Source organism: Glandiceps talaboti, chromosome 11 (genome assembly GCF_964340395.1).
Source record: "Glandiceps talaboti chromosome 11, keGlaTala1.1, whole genome shotgun sequence".
Taxonomy (NCBI): Eukaryota; Metazoa; Hemichordata; class Enteropneusta; family Spengelidae; genus Glandiceps; species Glandiceps talaboti.
This window is the reverse complement of record NC_135559.1, coordinates 20,542,745-20,569,881: the sequence shown is the minus strand read 5'-3', so window position 1 is coordinate 20,569,881 and position 27,137 is coordinate 20,542,745. Positions and strand designations below refer to the sequence as shown.

The window sequence follows — 27,137 nt, the reverse complement described above, 5'->3', positions numbered from 1 at the left end:
TTCATGGGAAATTCTGTAAGACGACTTGTTGTCATACTAATGTTAGTTTTTATAGTGCTTTTCCCACTTTGTGCTCAAAACACTTTGTTACATTATTACTTCTGATATGGATCTGTAGCAGGCCCCCAGCTTTATACTTCCTCAACTCCCTGGGGATCATACAATCCATTGCAGCCTTCTATATTTAGTGCACCTGATTAAAGCATTCACATTGCAACCTCTATCCTACCAGGTCCCCAATTATACCACTGGGTTGACTGAGGCACAGTTGTGGTTCAAATATTGTCCAGGACTTTAGCCAATCAGAAACAAACAGCAGTGAGGGAGCTCAAACCTGCAACCTGCAGATTCCAAGCCGGCCACTATAATCATTCAACCATCATGACTCCACTATTTCATATCAGGCAGAGTGTATTATATGTAGGTCTGATGACAGAATTCTATTACTCTATACATCAAATAGTATATACCCAATATGGTACAATATTCTTTAGTTAGAAGAATTGCTTTCACAGAATAAATAACATATGGAGTTTTTCATAAGTTTCGTTCTAATTGGGTTGAGAGAGAGAGAGAGAGAGAGAGAGAGAGAGAGAGAGTGAGAGTGAGAGAGAGAGAGAGAGAGAGAGAGAGAGAGAGAGAGAGAGAGAGAGAGAGAGAGAGAGAGATAAACATGGCATCCAAACCAACAACAAAAATTTATTGAAACTTGACACAAATAATCTGTTCTTATGCAATTTTTCAGTGGGTTGGCAATTTTGTTTTGATTAGTTGTGTGACCGGAGCCAACAAGGAAGAATTGTGGAAGTCCTGATATTGATATAGTGGGAGGGGAAACATCAAATTGTGGGGTTCCAGGGGCACACATTGTGTACGTCAAAATGAATTGTTGTTACTGTGGAAGGGGGCTGGGGGCAAGTTGAAACCAAGTGGGAGGGAGGGAGGGCATATATCCTTCACCACCAGTGGGTAGGCACACAATAAGAACAGCTAAACACCCTCCCCACATTGTTTTGGTTTTGTTTGTTTTGTTTTGTTTTGTTTGTTTGTTTGTTTTTTTTTGGGGGGGGGGTTATTAAATTCTATTTAAAAAAATTTGGCCTGAAATAACATTCATATAATTTTAAATATCCACAAATCTGCCCGATTGAGTGCACGTAGTGTTTGAATGTTGAAATCTTTCAATGGGGAATAGTGTGTCCTATTCGTATGGTACATGGAATAGAAATCAATCACGCACGACTTATCGAGATATGGTGTAGGTAAAAAAGACCGAGTTAGGGAGTTCGGTTTAAAGTTCAGAGTACATACACCTCCAACTATTTTCGTCGGGTTTGTTCGTATATCTCTGTCTGGGTGTGAAAAGTTGTTGATATAATTATAAAATGTCGTCTAAAGCCATTATAAACATCGATGTAGTAAGTGACATCATATGACCCTGGTGTTGGATTGGGAAGAAGAAACTGGAGTCCGCGATGAAGGAAACTCAAGGTAGGTAGACATCATTTCAGTCGATCAGACCATGGAAGTAGAACCGGGTTCTACTTCCATGATCAGACCATGGACCCTGGTGGTGGAGGGTCAGATGATGATGTCACCACACTCAAATAACAAAACTCTGCACTTTGGTAACAAGAAAAAAATCAATCATTAGAATAACAATGTGACGTTTTACCGTATACGAAGCGTGTCTATAACCACATTTTCTTGTTGCGATCGCAGAAAGTCAAACAGGTTGTATTTCCTATAATGCACGTTTTCATTAATACCTTTACTTACATTGCCTATCATTTCATTCAGAAGAACTTAAGCTTTTTCTACTAACGGTAAATTTACAGAGCTAGTGTGTATATGATATCTTCAACTCTAATACAGATATATGTTAAATTGACTGGAAAATAGAGTTACATGAAAACTGTTTTATTTTGATACGTGGAATACACGTACCAGTCACAAGAGGTCAGAACGCAGAAATCAGAGGTCAATTAGCATACTGTAAAATGTAGGTCGAGGGTACGGGTGAACTCAATTTATGCTGACTCATGTAACTGTTATCTTTGGACATTTAAAATACATACTGTACCAAAAAGTTGTAATCTGATTGATACACTTTGATAAACTGCACTAAGTTATTTAAAAAATTAAGCTCAACAAAAAATATAAACTTAGCAATCAAACTATGGTATTAAAATACTGTACTATAATAGGGATCTATTTGTTTAATAACTAGTCTATAAAATACAGACATTCACGCCATGCTATCATGATACATAGGGCTGAACAACATGATCAATGTATCTTAGAGTCTGTGCGGGGCACATTTAGTAAATGTGTACACTAGCTGTAACTGAGGTATTAAGTTTTTGATCAGACAACCAACAATATATTTACTGAAAATTGTTCAAATACCAATAATTCGTGCACATGTTAACTAGAGGAAGATTATTTATCTTTAATTAGTACAGTAATAAGTTGAAATTGTTATCGCCTTGGGGGTAGTTTTAGGGTGTGGATTCCAAAATAAATTTGATAGGATATAAGCTTATTGTACTAATACTATGTGTACAGCTACACAAATGCATTTACCGACTGGTGATTCAATACTGTGTATGGTGTACAAAACTACAATTAAGTCATCAGAGTTACAGTATATCTAACCACATTTAAACTGAATGCCTCCTGTAAGGGCAAAGTCTTTAGATTTTAGTTCCTTCACACAAGCATTGTTGGAATTGAACCAGAGAAATTGAGAAAACGACACACACACACACACACACACACACACACACACACACACACACACACACACACACACACACACAGAGCCTTTTTATCCCTAATATATAACCTGCCTTACGGAAAGGTAACAAAACAATTTCTATAAATGTTCCAGTTCAGTTGCAGCGTAGGCAACCTTAGAGTTGTAATAAAAACTTAACAATCGAGAAACAAAATAAATTTAGCATTAAAGGAATGAATACTGCATGTTACCTTTTTGGTGTAAAGCATAATAATAAGATGCACCAACATAACATATACAACTTAACAATGCCGAAAGATTCATATAAATGTAATACGTAATTTATTTTTATAATTTCATTTTTATTTACTTGCATCTGTAATTAAACTTATTAAACTATGTGGTTTGACCAAAGTTCACAAACTGATGACAAAACAAAGAATATACCATTATTGTAATTGTTTTTATTCATATTTTTGTGTAACCAGATAAATACGAGTTTCGTGTCATGTGGGAGCCATACTTTCTTCGACCCAACACACCAGAGGAAGGCATGAAGATTCCCTACAAACCACAGTAAGATAATAATATATGTACATAATAGAATTCTCATAACTCAGAACATATTTATTCCATTGAATGACAATCTTACAATTGATAAATCCATAATTTGATGTCTGTCGAGTCTGTAAAATATGACAATCGTGCCATTCAGTGATCACAGTCAGCAATCACTGCGGGGCACCCAATATGACAATCATGCCATTCACTGTGATCACAGCCAGCAATCACTGCAGGGCACCCAATATGACAATCGTGCCATTCACTGTGATCACAGTCAGCAATCACTGCAGGGCACCCAATATGACAATCGTGCCATTCACTGTGATCACAGTCAGCAATCACTGCAGGGCACCCAATATGACAATCGTGCCATTCACTGTGATCACAGTCAGCAATCACTAGGGCACCCAATATGACAATCGTGCCATTCACTGTGATCACAGCCAGCAATCACTGCAGGGCACCCAATATGACAATCGTGCCATTCACTGTGATCACAGTCAGCAATCACTGCAGGGCACCTAATATGACGATCGTGCCATTCACTGTGATCACAGTCAGCAATCACTGCAGGGCACCCAATATGACAATCGTGCCATTCACTGTGATCACAGCCAGCAATCACTGCAGGGCACCCAATGTGACAATCGTGCCATTCACTGTGATCACAGTCAGCAATCACTGCAGGGCACCCAATATGACGATCGTGCCATTCACTGTGATCACAGTCAGTAATCACTGCAGGGCACCCAATATGACAATCGTGCCATTCACTGTGATCACAGTCAGCAATCACTGCAGGGCACCCAACATGACGTGACGTCCAGTGTCTATCTGTAAATTTTGATTTGTTTTATTTATATTATCCATTACAGAGTACTATTTTCCACGTCCAAAATGTCAGACAACAAAATTACTAAATTCTGATTCTGATTCTAGTTTAGGTTTTCCATTATTTCCAAATGGTCTCTGTGTTATTTATTTCTTCCTATTAGATGTACAGCCATTACAGATTGGAAGAACAGTTTTATATTGTCCTTTTAAGTTTATGTCAGTTTCCACATCCACCATTTCTTGTGAGACTTCACAATTCTTGCACTTTTACTATTTTGGTCTCAAATACAGTTTAGGGTTGGCAGTAAAAAACTAGATAAACAGAACAAAACAATTATTTTTTTTTGGCCTAATTAACACAAAAGGCACCCTTTAAAGTATTCAGAGCCTTTTAGGGCCTAACCCTCGGGCAATTTGATGCAATCGCAACGTCACTTTTTTTTGCTTCAATTTAAATTTATAATTTGACCACTTGTAACCCATGATTCCTTTTATCTGTGTTTTATATTAGAAGTAATGCAAGCCTTGTTTCAGCAGGGAAAGCTGTCGGTATCGATTTCACCGGTGCCAGTCAGCTGTTACCAAACACAGCACAGGCCCATACACTGCTAGAGTTTGCTAAAATGGAGGACAGTACTGGAAAGAAACAAAACGATCTCCAGGAAATCTTCTTCAAGGTGAGGAAGTTCTTATCATCACAACATATAGAGTTCCAATAGGGAACTTGCAATCCAAACTGAGCATGCTCAGACACAAGGACCATGGGATTATTTGTGATTATCGTAATACCTAATCTGGAGCTACTGATGAAATTAACCTTCCACAATGATCAGGGTAACTATAAATTGATTATTTGTGGTTAAAAACAATGGAACATTTTTGTTTACAATACTAATTGATTAGTATTTATTATCACATTTCCCATGATGCAACATCCAACATGGCGGATTTGCAAGTTCCCTATTGTGACCTACAAGTGTCCATGGCATACTCCTTATTTTGTGGATTTTTTGAGTGTCTTAAAAAATGGAAAACAAAAATTGTTGGCGAGCAAATGATAGACAGTACACTTGTAAGAGATGTATAGATATCCGTACAAATACAACATGTAAAACAGTAGAATATATTTTGAATATCTGAATGGAGACATTGTTCTAAGATTTTGTCATGTTTCTCATCAGATATTTCACTTTAGTTTTATAGTAGCTGTAACTAACCTTTCATTTCAAAAAAAGGAAGAAAAACGAACTACCTGAATGACCAAATGATAGACAAACTTGGTACTACACTGGTCATAGACGTAGATTTTTGTATGTGAAAATAATAAGAAATATAATAGACGTACCTTGCTTAGAGAGATAGATAAACATAATACTATAAAGTGTTTATTGTCATTAGTGGGGTTTGATTTCAGCTTATTTCGTGTATTGGCAATGTGCGCAAAATCAAAACACCACTATCAATATTTTTCTGAGGGGCAGTCCAGACATTGTCACATTGTCTCATTCATACATACATACATACATACATACATACGCACACACGCACGCACAAACATACGTACGCACACACACACACACATACATACATACACAAACAAAGTTTTTGAAAAAATGTTTTCAAATCAAATGGAGTGGTACTTTATTTTCAAGAACAAAAAAAAACTACTGTATCTGAAAGTATAAACCTAATACTTAGTATGACATCATCAACCCAACAGGCCTTCTTCACTGATGGTACACCATTTGATGTAGACTTCCTGTTACAAGCTACAGAATCTGTTGGCTTGAACAAAGACGCTGCAAAAGTCTATCTTGAAGATCAGGAAAACAAAAAGACAGTTATTCAGAAGGCTCTGGATTGGAATGTAAAAGGTATTAGTGGTAAGTAATGCCCCCTACTCATTGTTTGGAAGAATATAAGACCTACTGTTATAACTGCATATTTTGAATTATTTAATTCTCATATAAAAGTGATGGTTGACAAAGTACAGAGGTGTAGATATAGAGAGGCCTTGTATTTACAATGGAAGACAGTTGACATGAAACAAACTGTCGACAACAATTTATTAACATTGCTACACTCTATCGTCTTGTTCGACAAACACTGCTTCTTTTCATCGTCTAGCATGACATAAATTAATTGTACCAGCATTGTGAAATTTCTTTGGATAATATAGCTGCTATTATCTCTAAATTAGCCAGCAGACCATCACCAAATCATACACATACAGGTAAATTTTTATCAAGTATATCAACAAACTGAATTAAAATGTAAGTACATGTGTACTTCATTTTTTGTCGCCAGATGATAAAATGTAGCAATGTGAGTAAGATAATTGTTTATATGCAGCATGCCATCAGTGGCTGTATTTTGTATGTGTAATAACAAATAACGCTGTTTGAGACATAAAAAACATAGTGTTGCCTAATGGAAACGCTAAAGTCTCTGTAGTTTATTAGTATTATCAATGTTTTAAGTCAAATATTACAGCAAAGCCTTTCTTATTTTCCTAACAGTGAAACTGACACATTAAGCTTTTAGTCCCGTTCCTAGTTATTCCAGAGAAACTTACTGACGTAAAACTTTATAGTTCGTTAACACATTTATACAAAAAAGTATGCATTTTTCTTTCAAATAGGTGTGCCTACATTTTACATGAATGAACAGAAAGTGTTTTCTGGCGCCCAAGATGAGCATACCTTCATTAGAATGTTTGAGATTATATCAGAGAGATTTCCTGCTGTTGCTCCAGCTTCACCTTCCAATTTATGAGATAAACGCGACCAGTCCTGACCCTTAACTGCTGGGGGCGCTGTCTAAGTAGGGATGTAAACTAGATTACCTTTTATAATGTCACAGTCAAAGGAACACACTTCTGTAAGATATGCCATGGTGTGGGTGTCACCACCGTCGGCCTACCACACTCAAAAGAGAAGGCAGGTCAAAAAGGAATGACGTGACATATCTTACAGGCTTAAGGAACACATTTTCACCTGATACACTTAAAAGAACAAGACATAATTCAAATTAACAGAAAACTAAATTGAGCTAATATTTTTCCACAAAGGAAAGATTCAAGATACATGGACTTTGCAATATTCAATGTGTATGTACGATTTCTTGGAAGAAATCAAATTTCAAAAATGTCACGCAGAATTGAAGTGCTCACTTAAGATGAATATCAGTATTTTCATGTATCAATCAGATTTTTATTAATAATACTCTTTTTTAATATAACTTAATTTGAAAAGAAAATTGATACCTTAATTCTGACATTGCATAAGAGAAGAGTGATTGTGTTCTATATTGTTTCATTTGTATTTTTGGCAGAATGTCACACAAGAAATAATAATTCTTCATTACTAATAACGAAATTAGAAAGTAACCCTACTTACAAGCTTCTTGTAATGTAAACTTTACAATGCTGTCGTTGGTGGCGCTATATAGCGTTCGTCAAGGGGGTGCACAGAACGTACGACGTGCCTCTTGCTACAGTATTTCGCAGTCTATATGTAATCATAGCCCCTCTGTTGTGGAGGAGTCGAAATGTATGTTGTGAAAAATTATTTCCACTTGGTCAGAAAAATGATCTTTCTGGACGATTTATTTCTTGAAACGTTCAACTATAGCTATACATTGACTAGGCTAGTGTTTTACCCGGTTTTTGTATTTTTTGACAGTTTGATGTGGAGTTCATGACAGCACTGTGTTAAAGTTGACACACAGTGCTTGATACATTCCTCCATTATTTAGTCAAAAGATACACAGAAACGGTAGAAGTATACTAACCATAAACAAATTTACTTGTGAACTTTATTTTCTTGCCACTAGAGATCACAAACACATGATGTATAATTAATGAGGAGATAGAACAATTCATTTGAAGTGTTATATTGCTTCCATACAAAACATGATATATGTATATTGATTACGTATATAGATTAATAAATTTGATAAATAAAAGTAAACTAATTGTATTATAGTGTGTCACATTTGAGTTGACATTGTGGGGTTTTTTTGGTGTAGTGTGATTGATTTTGCAATGTTGTAGTGAAAATTTCTCAATTTACACTTTGATTGTGGGGCGAAATACACAATAGGATATTAGTGTTTTCACACATTTTCGATCGTGTTTGGAATGCCAAAACTGATTACAATGTCATGAATTTGTAATTACCGTGTTTGAATTTGGTGATAACAAAAAAAAAACTTGCCGGAGTTCAGACATGACTGGGAGAAGGAAGGGACGACTTACTCAGTATGCAAGCAGGACGAGATGGAGGTATATAAAGGTACATAGTCTGTAACTGCACAGTAACAATTTTATGAAAGGAGGGTAGAACTTTTACCATTCAACAGAACTAGAAACGGTAAATGTTCAAAAACGAATTTTACACAGGTCTTCATATGAACTAGGCTATAAGATACGTCTTGTTGCTCAGTCCATGGAAGTATATCACCCATGGTTATACCTCCATGCTTATTTCTATGCAATGTCTTTTTCGAATATGCGCAACACTTTGTCTGATTCAGACGCAAAGTTTGGCAATATGTGCACTTTACAATAAAAGTTGAACATGGTCTGTAGCTCAGTTTTAGCTCCATCGGGGATAGAGTTCCAGTTTGCAGTTACTTTTGGAAGGAGATTCGTTCTAAGGATTTCCACCTCTTTGTTAAAAGTCTCGGACGTTGGCCCTTGGTCAGACATGGTACTTCGCAGTGATGTTATTAGCTGCGCCACTTGCAACTCCTTTGCGTTACCTTCAGTATCACTAGTAATCACATCAGCCATATCATCAATGATGTCAGTGAATGCTTGCAGAACATCAGCTGTTGTACCCCCTGATGTCTCCTGCAGCCCTAGTGTAAACGTTTTCCCACTTGACAATGTTACCTGAAAACCTTGGTAGTGACGGTGAAATTTGCTGGTGGCATCTTGATGTAAACAATTATCTGGGTTACTTTTCAAGGCATCACTAGCTTGTACAAACGCAAGATGTTTGGCCTCCACCAAAAGTGTGGTTTTCAGTGCATTGCTTGGAAGTCGACTTACATCTTTGTTAGCAAGCTTTTTCAGTACTGTCCTAATCACTTTGTTGACTGAGTTCATGCTTACATTTAGAGACAGCAAGTCCATCACAACTTCTCTAACTTCGTCTCTGTATTTTCCTTCATAAAATGTTTCAATTTCATCATTTTCAAGAAGGTCTACCAAGTGTTGTAGCTCTGTATTATCTTTCTGTAACTGAAATATATGCTGGTGTAAATCAGCAGTGACAGTGTCTATCTTTGTTTTTCTATCTTTATTTCGGTAGTAGCTTAGTCTTTTTTGGAGCCTCAGTTTGTCCGTTCTTAATTCATCTGCTGCTTTTTGTAATGTCTCAATTTCCTTTGTTTTTTCTGCAAGAGCATGCTTGATACATTCAGTTTCTTTGGCTTCTTCACTTGCTGCTGTCTTCATTTTGTCAATGTCTTCTTCTTTCTCTTTATTAGCTTCTGTCAGCTTCACTATAGTGTGTTCACGTCGCTTTAATTTTTTGTTCAGGTTTCTTGCGTTATTGTTGTTGAGTTTAGTCTTTAAGTTTTCTAGCAACTCAGACTGATGTTGGTACCTTTTGCGAAGGGCAGCTAAGTCTTCATCTACATTCATCCCAGCAAGATTACGGATCTGGTCATTAATTTCATCCATACTGCACAAAAGATTTGTATACTGGCCCAACAGTACTTCAAAGTTCTGAGACATGTCAAAGTTATCATCTTCCATCATGTTTATTTTCCGCTTCAATGTTCTGTTTTCAGCTCTGCTGTCCACAACCATTTGAGAAAGTACCTTTTCTTTTTTTGTAACAGCACTCTGCAGCATCCGTTGTTCATTCAAACAACGAGTTGGGGTTTGAAATACTTCTCTCAAGTAATTGTCTTTTGCTTGGTGTTGCTTCTTGTACACCATCTTTTTACATTTCTCATCGATAGCCTTGCACCTGTTGTAGAGCGTCAAATCAGTTGCACCCCCTGCCTTTATAGCTGGGTACATTGATCGCAGTTGATCTGCGATGGCTTTCACTCTATATGTTTTTTCTTTCTTGGCTTTTACCACTATAGCATAGATGTCACCCTTGGTAGCAATGTTTGCCATAGTTGCTGTGTCACCCATCTGCAATATAAAAAAATTAAAACCAAATCAGATAATTCAGTATTGATGATATGTGGTGATGATAATCAAATCAAATACTTACTGTACTCCATCTACCTCAAGTCGAACAAACATCTCAAAAGGATTCTCAAATCTCAAACCAAACAAACTTCAAACTGCAATACTCTGCGAAAATATTGACGTGAGAAAAAATAAACTAGACCTCCTTTTGTTTTTATTCGTTTCCAATAGTAATACATTGAAAAAACGCTGCCATCGATAGTATACAAAGCACCTGTCTTTCGTTTATAATGTACGCCCATAGAAATGTGCAGGCAAAACGTCCTCATTGGTGACACTCAAGTTTACGCTCTCAGCTGTCCATTGCCATCGAGCAAATGTCTCGATGTACTGTTATCTACGCCACATTTCAGACAGCAAAACAACGGAAATCTTGTAAACGATTGAATATTACGTTGTCGGAACATATTAGGAATCGTTTCTATTCACTAATTGTTGAAAATTCTCAAATTGTAATGTAAAAATACCTACCGTTCGGAAGAGAGAAGGTCGCAGCTCCGACACTCTTGTTTGGCTTGTCGACGCGTAGTACCCGGATGTTGATTGTTCCGTATTATGCCATTTAAAAACGGGGGTGTTTCTACTGGTACGTTTGTTCCAAACAACGAAATATCATAATAAATTGAAAGAATAATTGTTGATTATTATAATTAGGGGCCACAATAATGAAAAGATTCATAAATTATTGCGAAATTTTATGTCAAAAGTCTTATTTTCGATCCCGTTTCTAAAATTCTCGATCGATTTTCGATTGTGTCCCCTCATTTTAAAGCTTCGAATCTACCCTATATGTTTCAATAGTTTTCATAATGGTACGTTCCGTTCCCGCGCCAGGATATCAGTTTGAATACGATGCCAGTCCCTGCCTTTACGAAGTCCGGAACGGGGACTTATGGATTGGGTTCCGTCTGTCTGTCCGTCCGTGCGTCCGTCCGTCCGTCCGTCCGTCCGTCCGCAGCCGTTTCTTGGAGATGCCTGTACCGATTTTTTTCAAACTTGGTACAGGGGCAACATGCTATGGCATACATATGCACGTCAATTTGTTTTATGCTACGATCCAATATGGCCGCCTAGCAGCCATTTCGTTTGTGAATTTTCCCTGTCTAAAGCCATAACTCAGACATGCTTGAACAGATCTCATTCAGAGTTGGTATTAGGACAGTGTTCTATGGCATATATGTGCATATTCATTGTTGTCATGATACGATCCAATATGGCCGCCTGGCAGCCATTTTGTTTGTGAATTTTCATGTCCAAAGCCATAACTTAGACATGCTTGAACAGATCTCATTCAAAGTTGGTATTTGGACAGTGTTCTATGACATACATGTGCATATCCATTTTAGTTGTGATACGATCCAATATGGCTGCCTGGCAGCCATTTTGTTTGCAAATTTTCCATGTCCAAAGCCATAACTCAGACATGCTTGAACAGATCTCATTCAAAGTTGGTATTAGGACAGTGTTCTATGACATACATGTGCATATCCATTTTCATTGTGATACGATCCAATATGGCTGCCTGGCAGCCATTTTGTTTGCAAATTTTCCATGTCCAAAGCCATAACTCAGACATGCTTGAACAGATCTCATTCGAAGTTGGTATTAGGACAGTGTTCTATGACATACATGTGCATATCCATTTTCGTCATGATACGATCCAATATGGCTGCCTGGCAGCCATTTTGTTTGTGAATTTTCCATGTCCAAAGCCATAACTCAGACATGCTTGAACAGATCTCATTCAGAGTTGGTATTAGGACAGTGTTCTATGACATACATTTGCATATCCATTTTCATATTGATATGATCCCCCATACCCGACCAATCCTTTATTGTTGTAGGCATGTTCCATGTCCGACAAGCAGACACAACATATCTAAGTCTGTTTGATTTAGGTTCACAAGTGTTGTTGCGTGATCAGAGTAGTGCTAATTCCTTAAAACCCAATCATAGCGGGGACTATGTCATTCTCAATGGCTTGTTTACAGTGTGGCGGCCATGTTCTCAGTCGCGGTTACAGTGAATCTTAGACCCGTTTTCAAATTTTCTCGTGTCATAACTTAATTTTGGCTCACTGTATAGGCTTTATACAGGTTAGAGTTTATTTATTGAAGTCGGAATAGCCATGAGTTTTTTTATGATGATTACTTGATTTGAACATCCTGAAAACATAGAAAAATAAAATGGTGTAGTTGCACTGTGGCATCTTCTACACGTATATGTCACGTGACTGAAATCCCTATTTCTATCAGGCTTACAACCAAAAGGGGCTAGTTTGGGCTCAAACCACTCTTTTAAGTGGTCTGAGGTTTGGGATACTTGTTGCGTGAGCACGTGGAAGTACATATTGTATGTGTCATCATTTACTTGTCTGTGGTGTCACCATCCGAATGTGTACAGTTTTATCTCAGCATATTTGTACTTTATCGTCACGTACCCTATAGTGTTGCTGCTAGACCGCTCGGGCTTTTCTGCTCATTGTCAAGGCGACTTTGACCGAAGTCGCAAGTGAGGGCGACAGCCCGAACTGGTCTAGCAAAAGTTGAAAAATTCCTTTGAGCTAATTTACATGTGGGCTGGGCAATATACATGAAAAAATAAGCCATTGTTCCATGTTTGGTTGTCATCTACCTTCTCTGACAAGCTGCTAATTGCTATTTATACTATGGTGTGAACTGTTTCTTTTGTATAGTTATAGAAGTCTGTGTTTTGTTTTGCTACTAATAATGTGACCCATGCACTGTCTATGCATAGACCCTCCACCCAGGATGGTTGCATTTGAGCCCACATTGCAGTCTTTGGTAAAGTCTTCAGTGTTCAGAATGGTGATACCTCTTTGTACTCAGTTTCAAATTTATTTCTCACAAAAAGGCAAATAAAGCTTGGAACATTACCCATCATGACGCATGTTCTTGTATTCGAATGCTTGTTTCAGTTACTCAGTTTATAGGATGGGACGTCTCTCTTGGATTTATGCTCAGTCATGACTCAGACCACTAATTAAATTCTGAGGTCATGATGGTAATATCACCACTGTCTTAGGGCTTTATAGGAATTATGAGTTTGTTGAGTCTGTAGACATTGTCATTCACACATTTCGGTTGATCCATTGGTGGTTATTTTTACAAGCCCATATGCATGAAAAAATAAGCCATTGTTCTCTCTTTGTACTATTTATTTTATGTTTATTGAACATTTTCAAACACAAAAACAGAAGACAGGCACAGGACGAAGAACAAACAAAAACAGAGAAAATGTTTATAGATCAAAAGAGGGGAGTAAGACACGAGAAAAAAAGAAAAACCCACGATATTGTGAGAAAAAACTAGTTAGGAAATTTACAAAAGCTAAGCATTTAGTTGCAGATTTAATTTACCATCTAAATTTCAGCAGCAAATAAAATTTAAAAAAATATAAAAAATCATTGAGACTTGTTATGCATCGTTTTGCCTTGGGTTCATTTGTAAAACAAACCAAGACGTTTCTATAAAATATAATATTTTCTAATAAAATGTTAAAAATATGGTTAATTTTGATACTCTTTGTCCAGCAAAATGAATGTACACGCCGGTACACCTCAGTTTTCACCATGTTTGTTCAAGCTGAGTCTTGATTTATTTAGCAGTGAACCGTGAGTCAAATTTAGCTGCAGAACCTATTGTGCATCTGTGTACTAGTTGTCATCTGCCTTCTCTGATAGGCTGCTATTTATATCATGGAATGTGGAGATGACTTTAGCTAGACCTCAGGCATTCGCCCTCGATTGTGTGCCACCTTTCAGAAACACAGTGTTGAGAAGAAAGCCTGAGGTGTAGCAGCCAGACTACACCTAGCCCGGCATGGCAAAGGTTGAGACAATGTGTACTCAGTGTGTACGTGTGCTCAGTGTGGGCTAATCGAGTCCTGCTTACAGACGGTACACGAGTCTATATTACTGACTTGACTCTAAGTAGCTATACCTATAGGATTCGTGACTCCGTATGCAAGCGGGACTAGGGCTAATCCTGCCTTTCTGTGGGCATAAGTACAACCTCAGACCATTAAAAAGTGAGTAGTGAGTGGACTTTCGCGATCATAAAAATAAAAGTAATTTTACTACTTTCGTCCGTACACTAATAAAATCACCTTTTGGTTTATAGGGGTATAAATGTTGACAACTGTAATAAATACACAGGCACTTGTTTCCCGAGAAATGTATCAGAACATTTCTATCAGAATGCAATAAAACAGGGTTCACACGGTCCTGGAAAACCCTGGACTTTCAAACCCTCCCTGGAAAATCCTGGAAAGATGCTCCCTACCCCTGGAAAACCCTGGAAAATGATCGTGATCGATTAATATTGACGATCGACATGTCTGTGCTTGAGCCACCCATTCATATGATTCACTACACTGAGTCTCGTAAATGTGAAATGGCGAAAATGTCTTTTTGGTGACCTCTAAATCTAGTCACATCAAACCGTACAATAATGAGGACAAACTTTAGTTTTTAATTTTTTTCTGGATATGTCTGAATTAGATTGATGAATGCTGAGACTCAAATCTTACATGATCAATGCACCAGCTTGACGAAACGACTAATAGAGGATAGGGCAGAGGTTTCTCCGTTTAATCTTAGTGTGCAAACATGGTTTTGAAACCGTCTTGCTTAGTGTCGATTGACTTTTAAATGTTTTGTGAAAATTTATGGGAACCCTTGTTAATTTCTTCTCGTCCACATCAAACAATTTATAGATGTCATTCAAAAATATACTTTAGTGGTCAACAGCCCTGGAAAATGGCCAAAATCAATATGAATACCCCTGTAAAACTGACGAAAAGCCCCTGGAGAGTCCTGGAATTTTGTTTTGCTTTAAGTGTACGAACCCTGAATAAAATGTCGATAACATCGATAATATTGACGTGTTTGGCCAATTGTGTACGAAATTTGAAGGGGTAAAATTGCACTTGCTTATGTGATCGCGAATGTCCACTCACTTATCTCGCGGTGAGTGGATGATCGCGAAAGTCCACTCACATATCTCGCGGTGAGTAACAACGTGTAATTTTACCCCTTTCATACACAGTTGGCTATTAAAACACGTCAATGTTAATCAATGTTATGGATAATATCGACATTTTATTATATTCTGAAAGAAACATTCCGATACATATCTCGGGAAACAAGTGCCTGTGCCGGGTAATGAAACCTTTTGAAATCTCGCCTCGCAGTCAGGAATGTGTACTTGTCACATATCTACTCAAAGCCGAACTACTCAAAGCCATATTACGATCTGTTTACTATAAATAACGCACAACTGATAGCAACAGCTTACCCTGACAAACATTTCAAGAGCCTCTTCTAGAAATTTGTATATTTAGGCTGGGGTCAGAATTTACGGCAGGAGGGCCCTGGGAAGAAATTATTTTGGTAACCCCCACCCCACCCCACCTTTGCGCCCCAGAAATCGAAATGAACCCAAGAATTTTCGTAGGCCCCCCTCTCGGCCACACATGCTTTAATGTGTAATTATTGAGTACCCCCATCCCCATCCCGCCCACTCCAGAGGTGGAAATCAACCTCAGCGTCCATACATAACAATGAGAGATTTTTTTTACAAATATATTTGGGCTTTGCGAAATAGGTCTCACGTTAGGCGGTAACCTATACTTGGAGATACTTAGCTAGCAGGGTTTTCTCTTTCAATCTTGATTCTGGGCAGAAACAGTATCCCTCATTATAGCTAGTGGAGAGGGTGACATCCCCTCCCACACTACGGTAGCACTTAAAAAAAAATAAGGACATGTAGAAGACCATCGGACAGACGGACAGACAGACAGACAGAGACAGACAGACAGACAGACAAATACAATTCATCACTGAATCTATGTTTTAGAAGGTATTGTGGTGAGAATGTTTTTAATTTACTCGGTAAACGACCGCTCCTGAGGTTTACTAGTAATTTGGTACAAGTCATGAGCAAAATATTTCGTGCCCCCCCCCCTTTCAGACCATCAGAATTTTCGCACCCCTTTGAACTCTCAATTTTTTTCATGCCCCCCCCCCATTTCTCCGCAGGGCCCCCTTCCGTAAATTCTGACCCAAGCCTTATTTCGGAATAAGATACGCATGCGCAAATGCATATGATGCCAGCGTCACAGCACTTGTTACTGTCAGTTGTTTCGGAGTCGTTGTAGGTAAGATAAATCCCCACATTGTCATAATAGTATAGTTTATGGAATCGTTTATATACGTTTGTTTATTTATTTATTTGTCTGTCTGTCTGTCTGTCTGTTTGTTTGTTTGTTTGTTTGTTTGTACCTACGAATGTCTAGTTTTAAGGTTTATTGGACTGCACTGACTCAAATATGAAGTGGATGCCGTTAATTAAAGTATTCAGCGTTGAAAATGAAACCATTTCTTCTCCACTGTCTATGATGAAACCAAGATGCTTTGTCAAAAAGTCAGTGTGACGTGTTCTTTGTTTGATGACTATACGTCTCGAAAACAATCGGCTACGTACGTGTACACGTTGTCGATGCATGGAGACATGCTATGCTGAGTGTATATATAGCGAGGAAACCTTGCAATCTTTAATAGTCATGATCGAATCATAGATATGCTTGAATCGACCAAAATTGAAAATGACGGTGTAAAATATATTTCAACAACTGAACTAGTCTTCATGTAATCATAGATGTATTAGCTCCTAATACATCCACTATGTAATGTAATATTAGGTGTGTGCACGTGTTTCACACATTCATAGATGTATTACATACTGTGAAGGGGAGACTGTACACTGGTGTCCTATAAATCAGTGACCTTTCGTTTTGTCTGGAATTTTCTTATGCCTAACTCGAGTCATTACCTTTTGATGAAATCGTCAGAGGAAAGTTGAATCAAACCCGAATTTTTTGACAAAACTTGTTTCTTAATGGGTTTGGTTTAAAACACACATGGATAGCGATACGACTACAACACGGTACCGTACCTCAGCTTAAGTTAAAACATTGTTAGCTCTAATCACTGTTAAACAATTATGTAACAGAATTGTCACGGTGTCACCACAGTGTTTTATTTCTCACTCGTAAATTTGAAGTAGATCTTTTGAGGCACGCGGTTTAACGTGAATTGCATGAATTGTGGATTCCTGTAAAGTTAAGAGAAATGTACGAAAGGTGACGTCTATAAATCCCTCAGTCAACAATATACGCCATTGTTTTTGGTTACGGTACGGTACAGTTAATCGCCCTCCAGGATCTGCATATCAGGAATACGATATTGAGATTACAGTTAAAATACATTCACATTGTTAATACTTTGTGTTCATAAATACAATTTTTCAACTTCTGTATTTTCATAGGCTTTTATGATAAATCGAACCACTCTGTGTCTCTTTACCGTGCTTGCTACTTGTTGTACAAATCTACTATTGTAAAAAAAGAAAGGTAATTAGTTCTCTCGACTGTAACTTAAATCTTTTCAATAGATCAATTGTTGATTGCATGTGTCGAACTTGGTATTCAAAGTATCAACAAATACTTGGGTTGTGTATACATCTTGAGTTGTAATACACGTATCGACATGATTACGTAATAAATTACTTGTTATTCATAATTATAATGTCCACAATAAGCTTATGGTATCAGTCAATCAATCAAACATATCTCGCGGTGACTGGACTTGCGCGATCACAGAAACACCTACTATGATTTTACGTAAGCTCTTTCATATACTATACAATTGAATTGGCTAAGGTGTAAAAAAAATATGTCAGTGGTTTCGATTACATTCAATTTTAAAATAGGTGGGGTAGGTAGATTTTTTATTTCATTTATTATATATTTTTTTCATGTGTGAGTGTCTAGTTCAGGTTTTCCATTGTTTTCCAAATTGTCTCTGTGTTGTTTATTTCTTCTCATCAGATGTAAAGTACAGCCATTACAGATTGGAAGAATAGCTTTATATTGTCTTTTTAAGTTGATGTCAGTTTCCGCATCCACTATTTCTTGCGAGACTTCACGATTTTCGCGATTTTATTATTATTTTCTCGAATACGTAAAAAAAAAGGGCTAGTGTCGGCGTGAAAAACTAAATGGGGTCGGGTAACCGGAACCAAACAACTTTTTTCATTTGGCCTAAACACGTCAATATTATCGATCTTTTATTGTATTCTGATAGAAACATATTCTGATACGTGTCTCGGAAAACAAATGCCTGTGGTTATAGCTGACGACGTTTTGTTATCCAATCCTTCGGGGTTCAAAGTTCAACATACTGGCAACGACGTGAGTCACTGTACATAAAAACTATACAATACATTTATTGGTAGCAACATCATGATTCGTTTTTGTGTACATAACAGAAAGTGTATTTCCCTATCATGGTGACATAGAATTACAGCACACGCGCTATGCTACGTCGTATATCAGAATGAGCACAAAACATGTCTGATCAAGAGTAGTAATGTTGTAATATATTGTAATGTAAGTTTTCGTATTTACAATTCTCCTTTAGCAGAGCGAAACTGTTTGAAGACGAAAGTTTACATAGTTTGCAATGAGCAGTAAGGTAGGTATTGAAACTTTTATATCTTAGTTCTATACCTTATTCTCGATATACAAATGCTCTCTATTTTGATCTGTTTTGAAACTTATATATAGAATAATATTGGTATCATCATAATTCGTATTTCATTTGAGTACATCGCTCTCCCTCACCCCTCCCTCCCCCGCTCCCCATCTCTCTCCCTCCCCCTCCCTCCCTCCCTCCCTCCCCCCCCTCTCTCTCTCTCTCTCTCTCTCTCTCTCTCTCTCTCTCTCTCTCTCTCTCTCTCTCTCTCTCTCTCTCTCTCTCTCTCTCTCTCTCTCTCTCTCTCTCTCTCTCTCTCTCTCTCTCTCTCCCTCATACATTTCTTCAAGAATCTCACTGTGTTCGATAATATTCATTGTTTCAGATCTTTGACTACATATACTATTGCAATCAACAACCGAGGCTCAGACTGTTGTTCGGAGTGTTTGTGGCATGCTCACTGCTTTGCATTATGGGAATACAATATAACTGGCACCAACTCGGTACGGAGTACCAACACAGAACAATTATAGCTAATTTTCAGAATCCGGATCTCACACAAATGGTTCTCAAAAGCCTACCTACGAATGCAACATATACAACTGTCGAATCAAAATACACAAGAACACCTATAGCTGATAATGTCATAGTTTTAATCCCAATGCAGCCTTTGAACGTTAATCGTACAAATGTTCAGTCTTCGAATAAATCAGTATCTGTCAATCATACAACGACAGAGACCAAACCAAAACAACACAAATTTATCGATAAGTTGGATTCTAGTGATTTGGAGAAAGTGTCCCGGAGCCTTAACTCGACTTGGCATTTCAATAAGACTGCTGCAAATCAATTCAGGTAGGTAAATTAATTCTTAGTATATGATATCCATAGACTGTTTGGGGATTAATTTTGGAATACCACACATAACGTTAATCACTATTATGATTGTACGTACATATTCCTGTTTCTAATTCCTGTTCATTGTATCGGACAATTAATTAGTTTGAGAAAGTTAATCACACATTACGAAAGAGCTTTGTCAATGAATAAATATACTAAATGGAAAAGCATAAAAGCAAGTATTTATCCAAGCAGATTGATATTGACAGCTTGTGGGCACGTAATCTATGTCCTAATAGTAATGTTTGAATGGTCTATCTATCTATCTGTCTGTCTGTCTGTCTGTCTGTCTGTCTGTCTGTCTGTCTGTCTGTCTGTCTGTCTGTCTCTGTCTGTATGTATGTATGTATGTATGTATGTATGTATGTATGTATGTATGTATGTACACATGTATGTACGTACGTATGTATGTATGTGTGTATGTATGTATGTATGTATGTATGTATGTATGTATGTATGTATGTATGTATGTACACATGTACACATGTATGTATGTATGTATGTATGTACGTACGTACGTACGTACGTACGTACGTACGTACGTATGTATGTATGTATGTATGTATGTATGTATGTATGTATGTATGTATGTATGTACACATGTATGTATGTATGTATGTATGTATGTATGTATGTATGTACACATGTATGTATGTATGTATGTATGTATGTATGTATGTATGTATGTATGTATGTATGTATGTATGTGTGTATGTATGTATGTATGTATGTATGTATGTATGTATGTATGTATGTATGTATGTATGTATGTATGTGTGTATGTGTGTATGTATGTACGTATGTTTGTGTGGGGGGATGGGTGTCATTTGAGCATTGCGATATGGGGACACTGTGCAGTGGGATGGTTGTGACAAGACTGTATGTGGTTTGTGATTATATACTTCATTGGCCGTGCTGACCACCTTTCAGTATGAATTAAAACTAATATTTCATACTTTAATTACCTTATAGATCACTTTTATCCCAAAAATGTGGCTCATCTAAACTTTTTCTTACAACCAAGAAAAACGTGAGAAAAAACGCACTTCTACGATATGTAGCGGCAAGGAGAAAAAAAATTAACATAACTCAAAGTATTTATGATCGACTTCCTAAGGTATGTACCACATTTAATCAGGGGCATGAGGCAACAATTCTGGTGAAACTCGAAAATGATAATGATGTCATACAGGTAATAAAGGCTCAAGTTAGCTATGAGTCACATTTACATACTTACTTCTTTATTTATAGTATATTTTAATAACTCATTAAACACGTCTACACATATTTGTTATTTTGGGTATAAGGCCAGAAATGGAATGATTAGAAATATTCTATGTATGTATGTACTTGTACACTTTCTGGTCTTTTAAAAAAAATGAAACATTTTTTTAATAATAATCGCAGAAAAAAAGTTTATATAAATATGGAAGACTCCAAAAAAGAATAAAGAAAAAAGAAAGTATACGGATAGACATGGTGCAAAATCGACGTTTAGTGTGCTCGCGACAGCTGACGCGCTCCGCTGCATATGGCGCGCACGAGCTCAAACGTATTCCTTGCTTAAACCGAGGGGTGGGACACGGCATCGAATAAACCAATCAGGAGGCTTCAAATCGCACATGTGACCCATGAATTTTCTCTCGAAGCTTGATACCACCGGCTGCCCTCATGTGGTGAGATATATATTTCGCAGTACATTGTGGCGTTTGCGGGACAGTAAAACAGATTGCCGAAACAGCACACTATATGAACTGAAGCTCGATCCGAAACGGTGCGTCTTTTGAACAAAAATACAATTGATAATATCTTGGTTTAATCAATATTAGATGCCGTAGAGTTGCGGTAGGCTCGAACACACAGTTGATTCCGGTCTATATTATTTTCATAAAATTACGTAAAAATAATCATTAAACATTAGTCGTCATATCTATGTCTCTTCAAAATATACCTTTGAATGAAAGAGAAAACGTAACAACATCATTTGACTGAGTAAACAAATACTGGTAAGTTTGCCCGAAACAGAAAGCGTCCGTGAACGAGGGCGATGTGGTTTCAAGCTTACGACGAAAAAGAACACCAAAGTGTCCTACCCCTCCTTTTTTTAGCAAATGAGCAAATTGAGCAAATTGAGCAAATGCTGAGCTCGTGGAGGTTGAATTTTCAAATTCCAAGATTCGATCTCGCGATCGCGCGACAAGACAGAGAAGTAAATTCTACAATCGTTGGGGGCGCTATTCAATCGGTACACTCCGCAGCAGCGTCCCGTATATTCTATTAGTATTCCAGTGCGATTCGATCGAGTTAAATATATGTGTTTCTCTGTGTATTATAATTAGATATTAATTAACGATTCGGGATACTGAAATAATGATAAACAAGAACTTGACGAAACTTGTTGATGTTGACTATATTCACACGTTATTCAATATTGTTATTGACACCAGAATTGTTGCCTCATACCTTTGATTTAATAAGTCTTTACAAAGACAACGAGTAGATGGGAAATTATTCAAATGAAAAAGATCGCATCAGAGATGTGCGTTTTGGGTAAAAAAAATTGATTTTTGGTCAAAAACTTAAACTCCAAAAGTCCTGGGCAGATTGGCCTGACATTTGATGGGAAAGTTCTTTAGGTGTGTAAATTAAAATTTGTTCATGACATTATGATTCCCTTAGTAATATGCAAATTAGGGCTAAAAAATGTGTCTTTTTGGTCAAAAATCTATAATTCCAAAACTATCAAGCAGATTGGGCTGAAATTTAATGGGGATGCATCTGTGGATGGCGAGATGAAGAAATATTAAGCATATAGTGATCTCATCAGTGATATGCAAATTAGGTGTACAAATGTGAATTTTGGTCAAAAGCTTGTATCTCAAAAAGTACTTGGTCAGTGAGACTGAAACTTGGTGAGATGTTTCTAGAAGTGTTATTCTGCAGATAGTTTGACACAATTGGCACTAGCAACCATGACCAGGCCATTAGCAACAACCAAATGGCAGCATATTTTGGTCAATGAACATCTGGTACGCAAGTGAGTAAACATTCAAAAAATGTATGCAAATATCCCTAGCAACCACGCCCACGCCCATAGCAACAACCAAATGATCTCATATATTGCATAGATAACATCAGGGATTCATAGACATGTGAACAAATATTCAAAAAATGTATGCAAATATGTATGCAACATGACCACGGCCATAGCAACAACCAAATGATCGCGTATATTGAAAAGATAACAGCGGGGTTGGATTGGCAACTGGATAGTCATTCAGCAAATGAATACCTATACCTATTATGGATCAACATGTGAATAAACATTTTTAAAACTACAGTTGTGCTACAAGGCCGTTGACCCTATTTTTGATATAAAGAAATATCAAAATTTGAAAATTTCTCATTTTGTCGCCAGGAAATGCCACTAAAACAAGGACAGTATAAGAAGTGTAGCATTGTGGGTAATAGTGGGATTCTACTTGGAAGTAAATGTGGGAAATCAATCGATTCTGCTGATTACGTCTTTCGGTAAGTTGTATTGCCAGTTCTCTACCTTTCTCATAAACGACTAGTTTTATATGCCAAAGTTGGCGGATAGTTTTAAGGTGTTGATGCGGCTCAGAAACACACCGGGATGACTTTTAAACATTCATACTGAAATCTCCCTGGAATATTTCTCACATGTCGCCAAACCAAACGTCGTATAATACACATTGGAAAGTCCCCGTTGCAAAGATTTGCATATTTATATTTATATTCATTAGCATAAATTTCTTTTCCAGCTTCGCTCTAGCAAACACCAATAATTATTCTGAAGATGTTGGGAGACAAACAGATTTTGTTACTGTTAATCCAAGTCTATTGATTAAAGAGTAAGTACTTTAAGTATACAGATATCATATACAATAGTCAACTGAGCAATAGACAAACTAACGGATAGACGGACATACATACATACATACATACATACATACATACATACATACATACATACATACATACATACATACATACATACATACATACATACATACATACATACATACATACATACATACATACATGTAACATACATGCATACATACATACATACATACATACATACGTACGTACGTACGTACGTACGTACATACATACATACATACATACATACATACATACATACATACATACATACATACATACATACATACATACATACATACATACATACATACATACATGCATTCATGCATGCATGCATGCAGGCAGGCAGGCAGGCAGACAGGTAGACAGACAGACAGACAGACAGACAGACAGACAGACAGACAGACTATTGCATCTTAATGAGGTTGTCTTCTAAGTTTCCAAGAGAATAATATTAACATTTAGTACTTTCTTACTTGTCACAGGTACTCACATCTACATAAAAAGGGCAGAGTAAAGCTGCATCGGTACATTGACAAGAACTATAATAAAGTAATGGTATTTATCGCCCCCTTTGGTTTTAGTTTTGCAACGGAGTTTGCTTTTACAGTACAGGATACTATCGAGTCTATCAATACATCGGTCGTTTTTCTTCATCCTGAATTCACAAGACTTACTAACAAGTTTTGGAAAACTCATGGAATAAATCCGAAAAAATTTTCCACAGGTAAGTAGTGTATCCATGATTGTCGGCTTGAAACTGGTTCGCAGGCCTGGCCTTAACCGTTTGTTTCTGAATTGCTAAAGTCCACCATTGCGCCCAAGTCAACCCAGCTGCATAATTTAAAGTGGGACCTGGTAGGATATAGTTTGCTATGTGAATGCTTTGATTCCGTGCGACTGTATAAACAGCGATGGACGCTGTCATTATAGGGAAGTCGCAGTGACAGGGGACAGACATACATTGTTTTGAACTGTGTTGCTAATAGTTGTGTAAAACTAATTTTGTATATCAAAATGAAATACTAGAACTTTCCATTGAACTCTTTGTTTGTATAAACTTATTACTCAACTGGATGTCTTAGACTTACCCACAAATAATGAAATGACACTTGCTTTTCATGTTACACAAAGTCGCACAATATGGCATATAGTCAATAATTTAACATAGTCATTGAGAGTGTGAGTTACTTTTTATTCATTTTTCTTAATTTAGTAATTTAATTGTATACATCTGTACAGCCATGATGGAGTGTGTTATATTATATATATATTAGAACGTTAGAAGTACCAGTGTAATGTAAAGATGAGGCCGTTGTCGATAACCCGACATGCATTCACTAACCCATCTCTCTCTCTCTCTCTCTCTCTCTCTCTCTCTCTCTCTCTCTCTCTCTCTCTCTCTCTCTCTCTCTCTCTCTCTCTCTCTCTCTCTCTCTTCTCTCTCTCTCTCTCTCTCTCTCTCTCTCTCTCTCTCTCTCTCTCTCTCTCTCTGTCTCTACCTCTGTCTGTCTGTCTGTCTGTCTGTCTGTCTCTCTCTCTCATATAGGTTTCTACATATTTACTGCAGCATTTGCATTCTGTGAGGAGTTACATTTGTATGGATTCTGGCCATTTGCAGAGGATCTTCAAGGACATGCTCTACTTTATCATTATTATAACGATTATGTTCAAGCGCCACACGAGAAGCACCGTATGCCGGTGGAATTCCAAAAATTATTTGAATTGCACAGAAAAGGAATCATACATTTGCACATGGACAGCTGTTGATTGTAACATACCCTTGTATTTGGATAAAAATGTACAATGATACATTAATTATAATGTAATTGCTTTTCATATATATTAAATATTAAAATCCTTACAAACCAATTTTAAATGTCTGTTATGCCTCTATGCATCATATCGGACAACGCCAAGGGCGCCCTCAACGATTGCAGCACGATGACTGAAATTGTTGAATCATTGACTTCTTATCGAGGAAATTATATGTCATGATGTTGCAATAGTACATAGTTTCATAATCGATCTCTCACGAAGTTTCATGAGAATATATGTCATTTATTTTAAAATATCCTACGAACTAACAAAGCAAGTGTTTGATCTGGACATTTTTGATGGCCCGTGAAATAAGTTTTTCTTCGAGGGATGGGTTTGGATGTCAATCTTAGACAGTCCTGGCACAAATGATATGTACATATATAACTTATAAGTACACACAACAAATGAACGTGTTAGCTGATAGCATGCGTACGCTATGTTGTGTGCTCTAACTTGTTTTTTTGTGTGGCTGAAATCATGGACTGAACATTAACCTTTGACCTTTAGCTAATGATCGATCTTCGTGACATGACTTAGTTACTTGTTGTCACAACTCTCCATAAATATATCGAATGCGGTAAACGAAATGGTCTTCTTTGCATTCGATATTCCGAAATGAATAGTTTGATCCACTAAATAATGTTATTGTAGTGAAATTGCCGTTATATTGGTATTATGTATATGCAAATCTAGCTGTACATCATCACATTAATGCCTACTGATTTTCACCAATTTCAAATGCTTTACAACAACAAACAACATGAATGGTTTCCTTTATATTCCGAGAAAATATTTCCGTATTCAACAACGTGTCTTACCAGGCGCTGTGTACTATAGTTTACGGTCTTTGTCAACTTGTTCTAAAATTTGTTAACTTTTCTGTTTCTGAAATTTATCGGTGCGGTTTGAGAAATGGAACAAGACCAAAAAACTAAGATAGTCTGTATTGAAGGAAACAAGATGGTCAGCAATGTACATGTATGGCTGGCAAATAAAATGTCAATCGTTACAAAGGTACATGTTATTATTAAACCTCATGATGAAACAAAGAGATTATGTTTTAATTAGAGTGTAGAAATCGAGGGCTATGGATAACTATAATTTTTTGGTGTGTTAAGGCTCTCTATCGTTCAAGAAGGTGTCTGTGTCTGTCTGTCTGTTTGTCTGTCTGTCTGTCTGTCTGTCTCTGTGTGTGTGTATGTGTGTATGTATGTATGTATGTATGTATGTATGTATGTATGTATGTATGTATGTATGTATATGTATGTATGTATGTAAACCTTGGAATTAATAGACTATTCACATCATTTCCTGTCTAATTGCGCTTGTTTTATATTTCAGGCGTTTTCTATTTGGGTTCGTTTTGGTGCGTGAGAATTTTAGAACTTTTTTTACACGTATAACCGTTAATCTCGCGCGGTTATCGTTCTATTCCAATAACATTCAGATATATTCAGGTATTTATCTATTATGTCTTGCCTTTAAATACCTTGAAAAACAATTTGTTATTCGAAACGTCGGATTACATCTATTTATTCGGACTGTCTCACAAGTTTATTATGCATTTGTATGTATGTATGTATGTATGTATGTAT

At 37.0% G+C, this 27,137-nt stretch overlaps 3 protein-coding genes across 3 annotated transcripts; 2 read left to right on the top strand and 1 right to left on the bottom strand.

Moving 5' to 3' along the window:
* The first annotated feature begins 1,334 nt into the window (after nt 1-1,334).
* Nucleotides 1,335-8,009, top strand: LOC144442218 (uncharacterized protein YwbO-like). Its single transcript, XM_078131495.1, has 6 exons — nt 1,335-1,491; nt 3,229-3,295; nt 3,912-3,944; nt 4,650-4,815; nt 5,859-6,021; nt 6,780-8,009. Exons 1-6 carry the CDS (start codon nt 1,386-1,388, stop codon nt 6,911-6,913), a joined length of 669 nt encoding a protein of 222 aa, XP_077987621.1. The 5' UTR covers nt 1,335-1,385; the 3' UTR covers nt 6,914-8,009.
* Nucleotides 7,297-10,872, bottom strand: LOC144442217 (uncharacterized). The gene is made up of 2 exons (XM_078131494.1): nt 10,827-10,872; nt 7,297-10,295 (listed from the first exon to the last, which is right to left on the bottom strand). The coding sequence occupies exon 2, from the start codon at nt 10,293-10,295 to the stop codon at nt 8,628-8,630; it is 1,668 nt and encodes a 555-aa protein (XP_077987620.1). The 5' UTR covers nt 10,827-10,872; the 3' UTR covers nt 7,297-8,627.
* A 7,726-nt stretch (nt 10,873-18,598) lies between these two features.
* On the top strand, nt 18,599-25,491 carry LOC144442146 (alpha-N-acetylneuraminide alpha-2,8-sialyltransferase-like). Its single transcript, XM_078131413.1, has 8 exons — nt 18,599-18,629; nt 18,862-18,912; nt 19,298-19,767; nt 20,785-20,929; nt 23,231-23,343; nt 23,598-23,687; nt 24,207-24,448; nt 25,271-25,491. The coding sequence occupies exons 2-8, from the start codon at nt 18,901-18,903 to the stop codon at nt 25,489-25,491; spliced, it is 1,293 nt and encodes a 430-aa protein (XP_077987539.1). The 5' UTR covers nt 18,599-18,629; nt 18,862-18,900.
* The last annotated feature ends 1,646 nt before the right edge of the window (nt 25,492-27,137 follow it).

Excerpts from the sequence above, each read along its gene's own strand:
- LOC144442217 (XM_078131494.1), bottom strand. The coding sequence starts at position 10,295 with ATGGGTGACACAGCAACTATGGCAAACATTGCTACCAAGGGTGACATC.
- LOC144442146 (XM_078131413.1), top strand. Across the intron at positions 19,768-20,784 it reads ACTGCTGCAAATCAATTCAG|ATCACTTTTATCCCAAAAAT; the intron begins GTAGGTAAATTA and ends ATTACCTTATAG. Across the intron at positions 23,344-23,597 it reads TCTGCTGATTACGTCTTTCG|CTTCGCTCTAGCAAACACCA; the intron begins GTAAGTTGTATT and ends TTTCTTTTCCAG.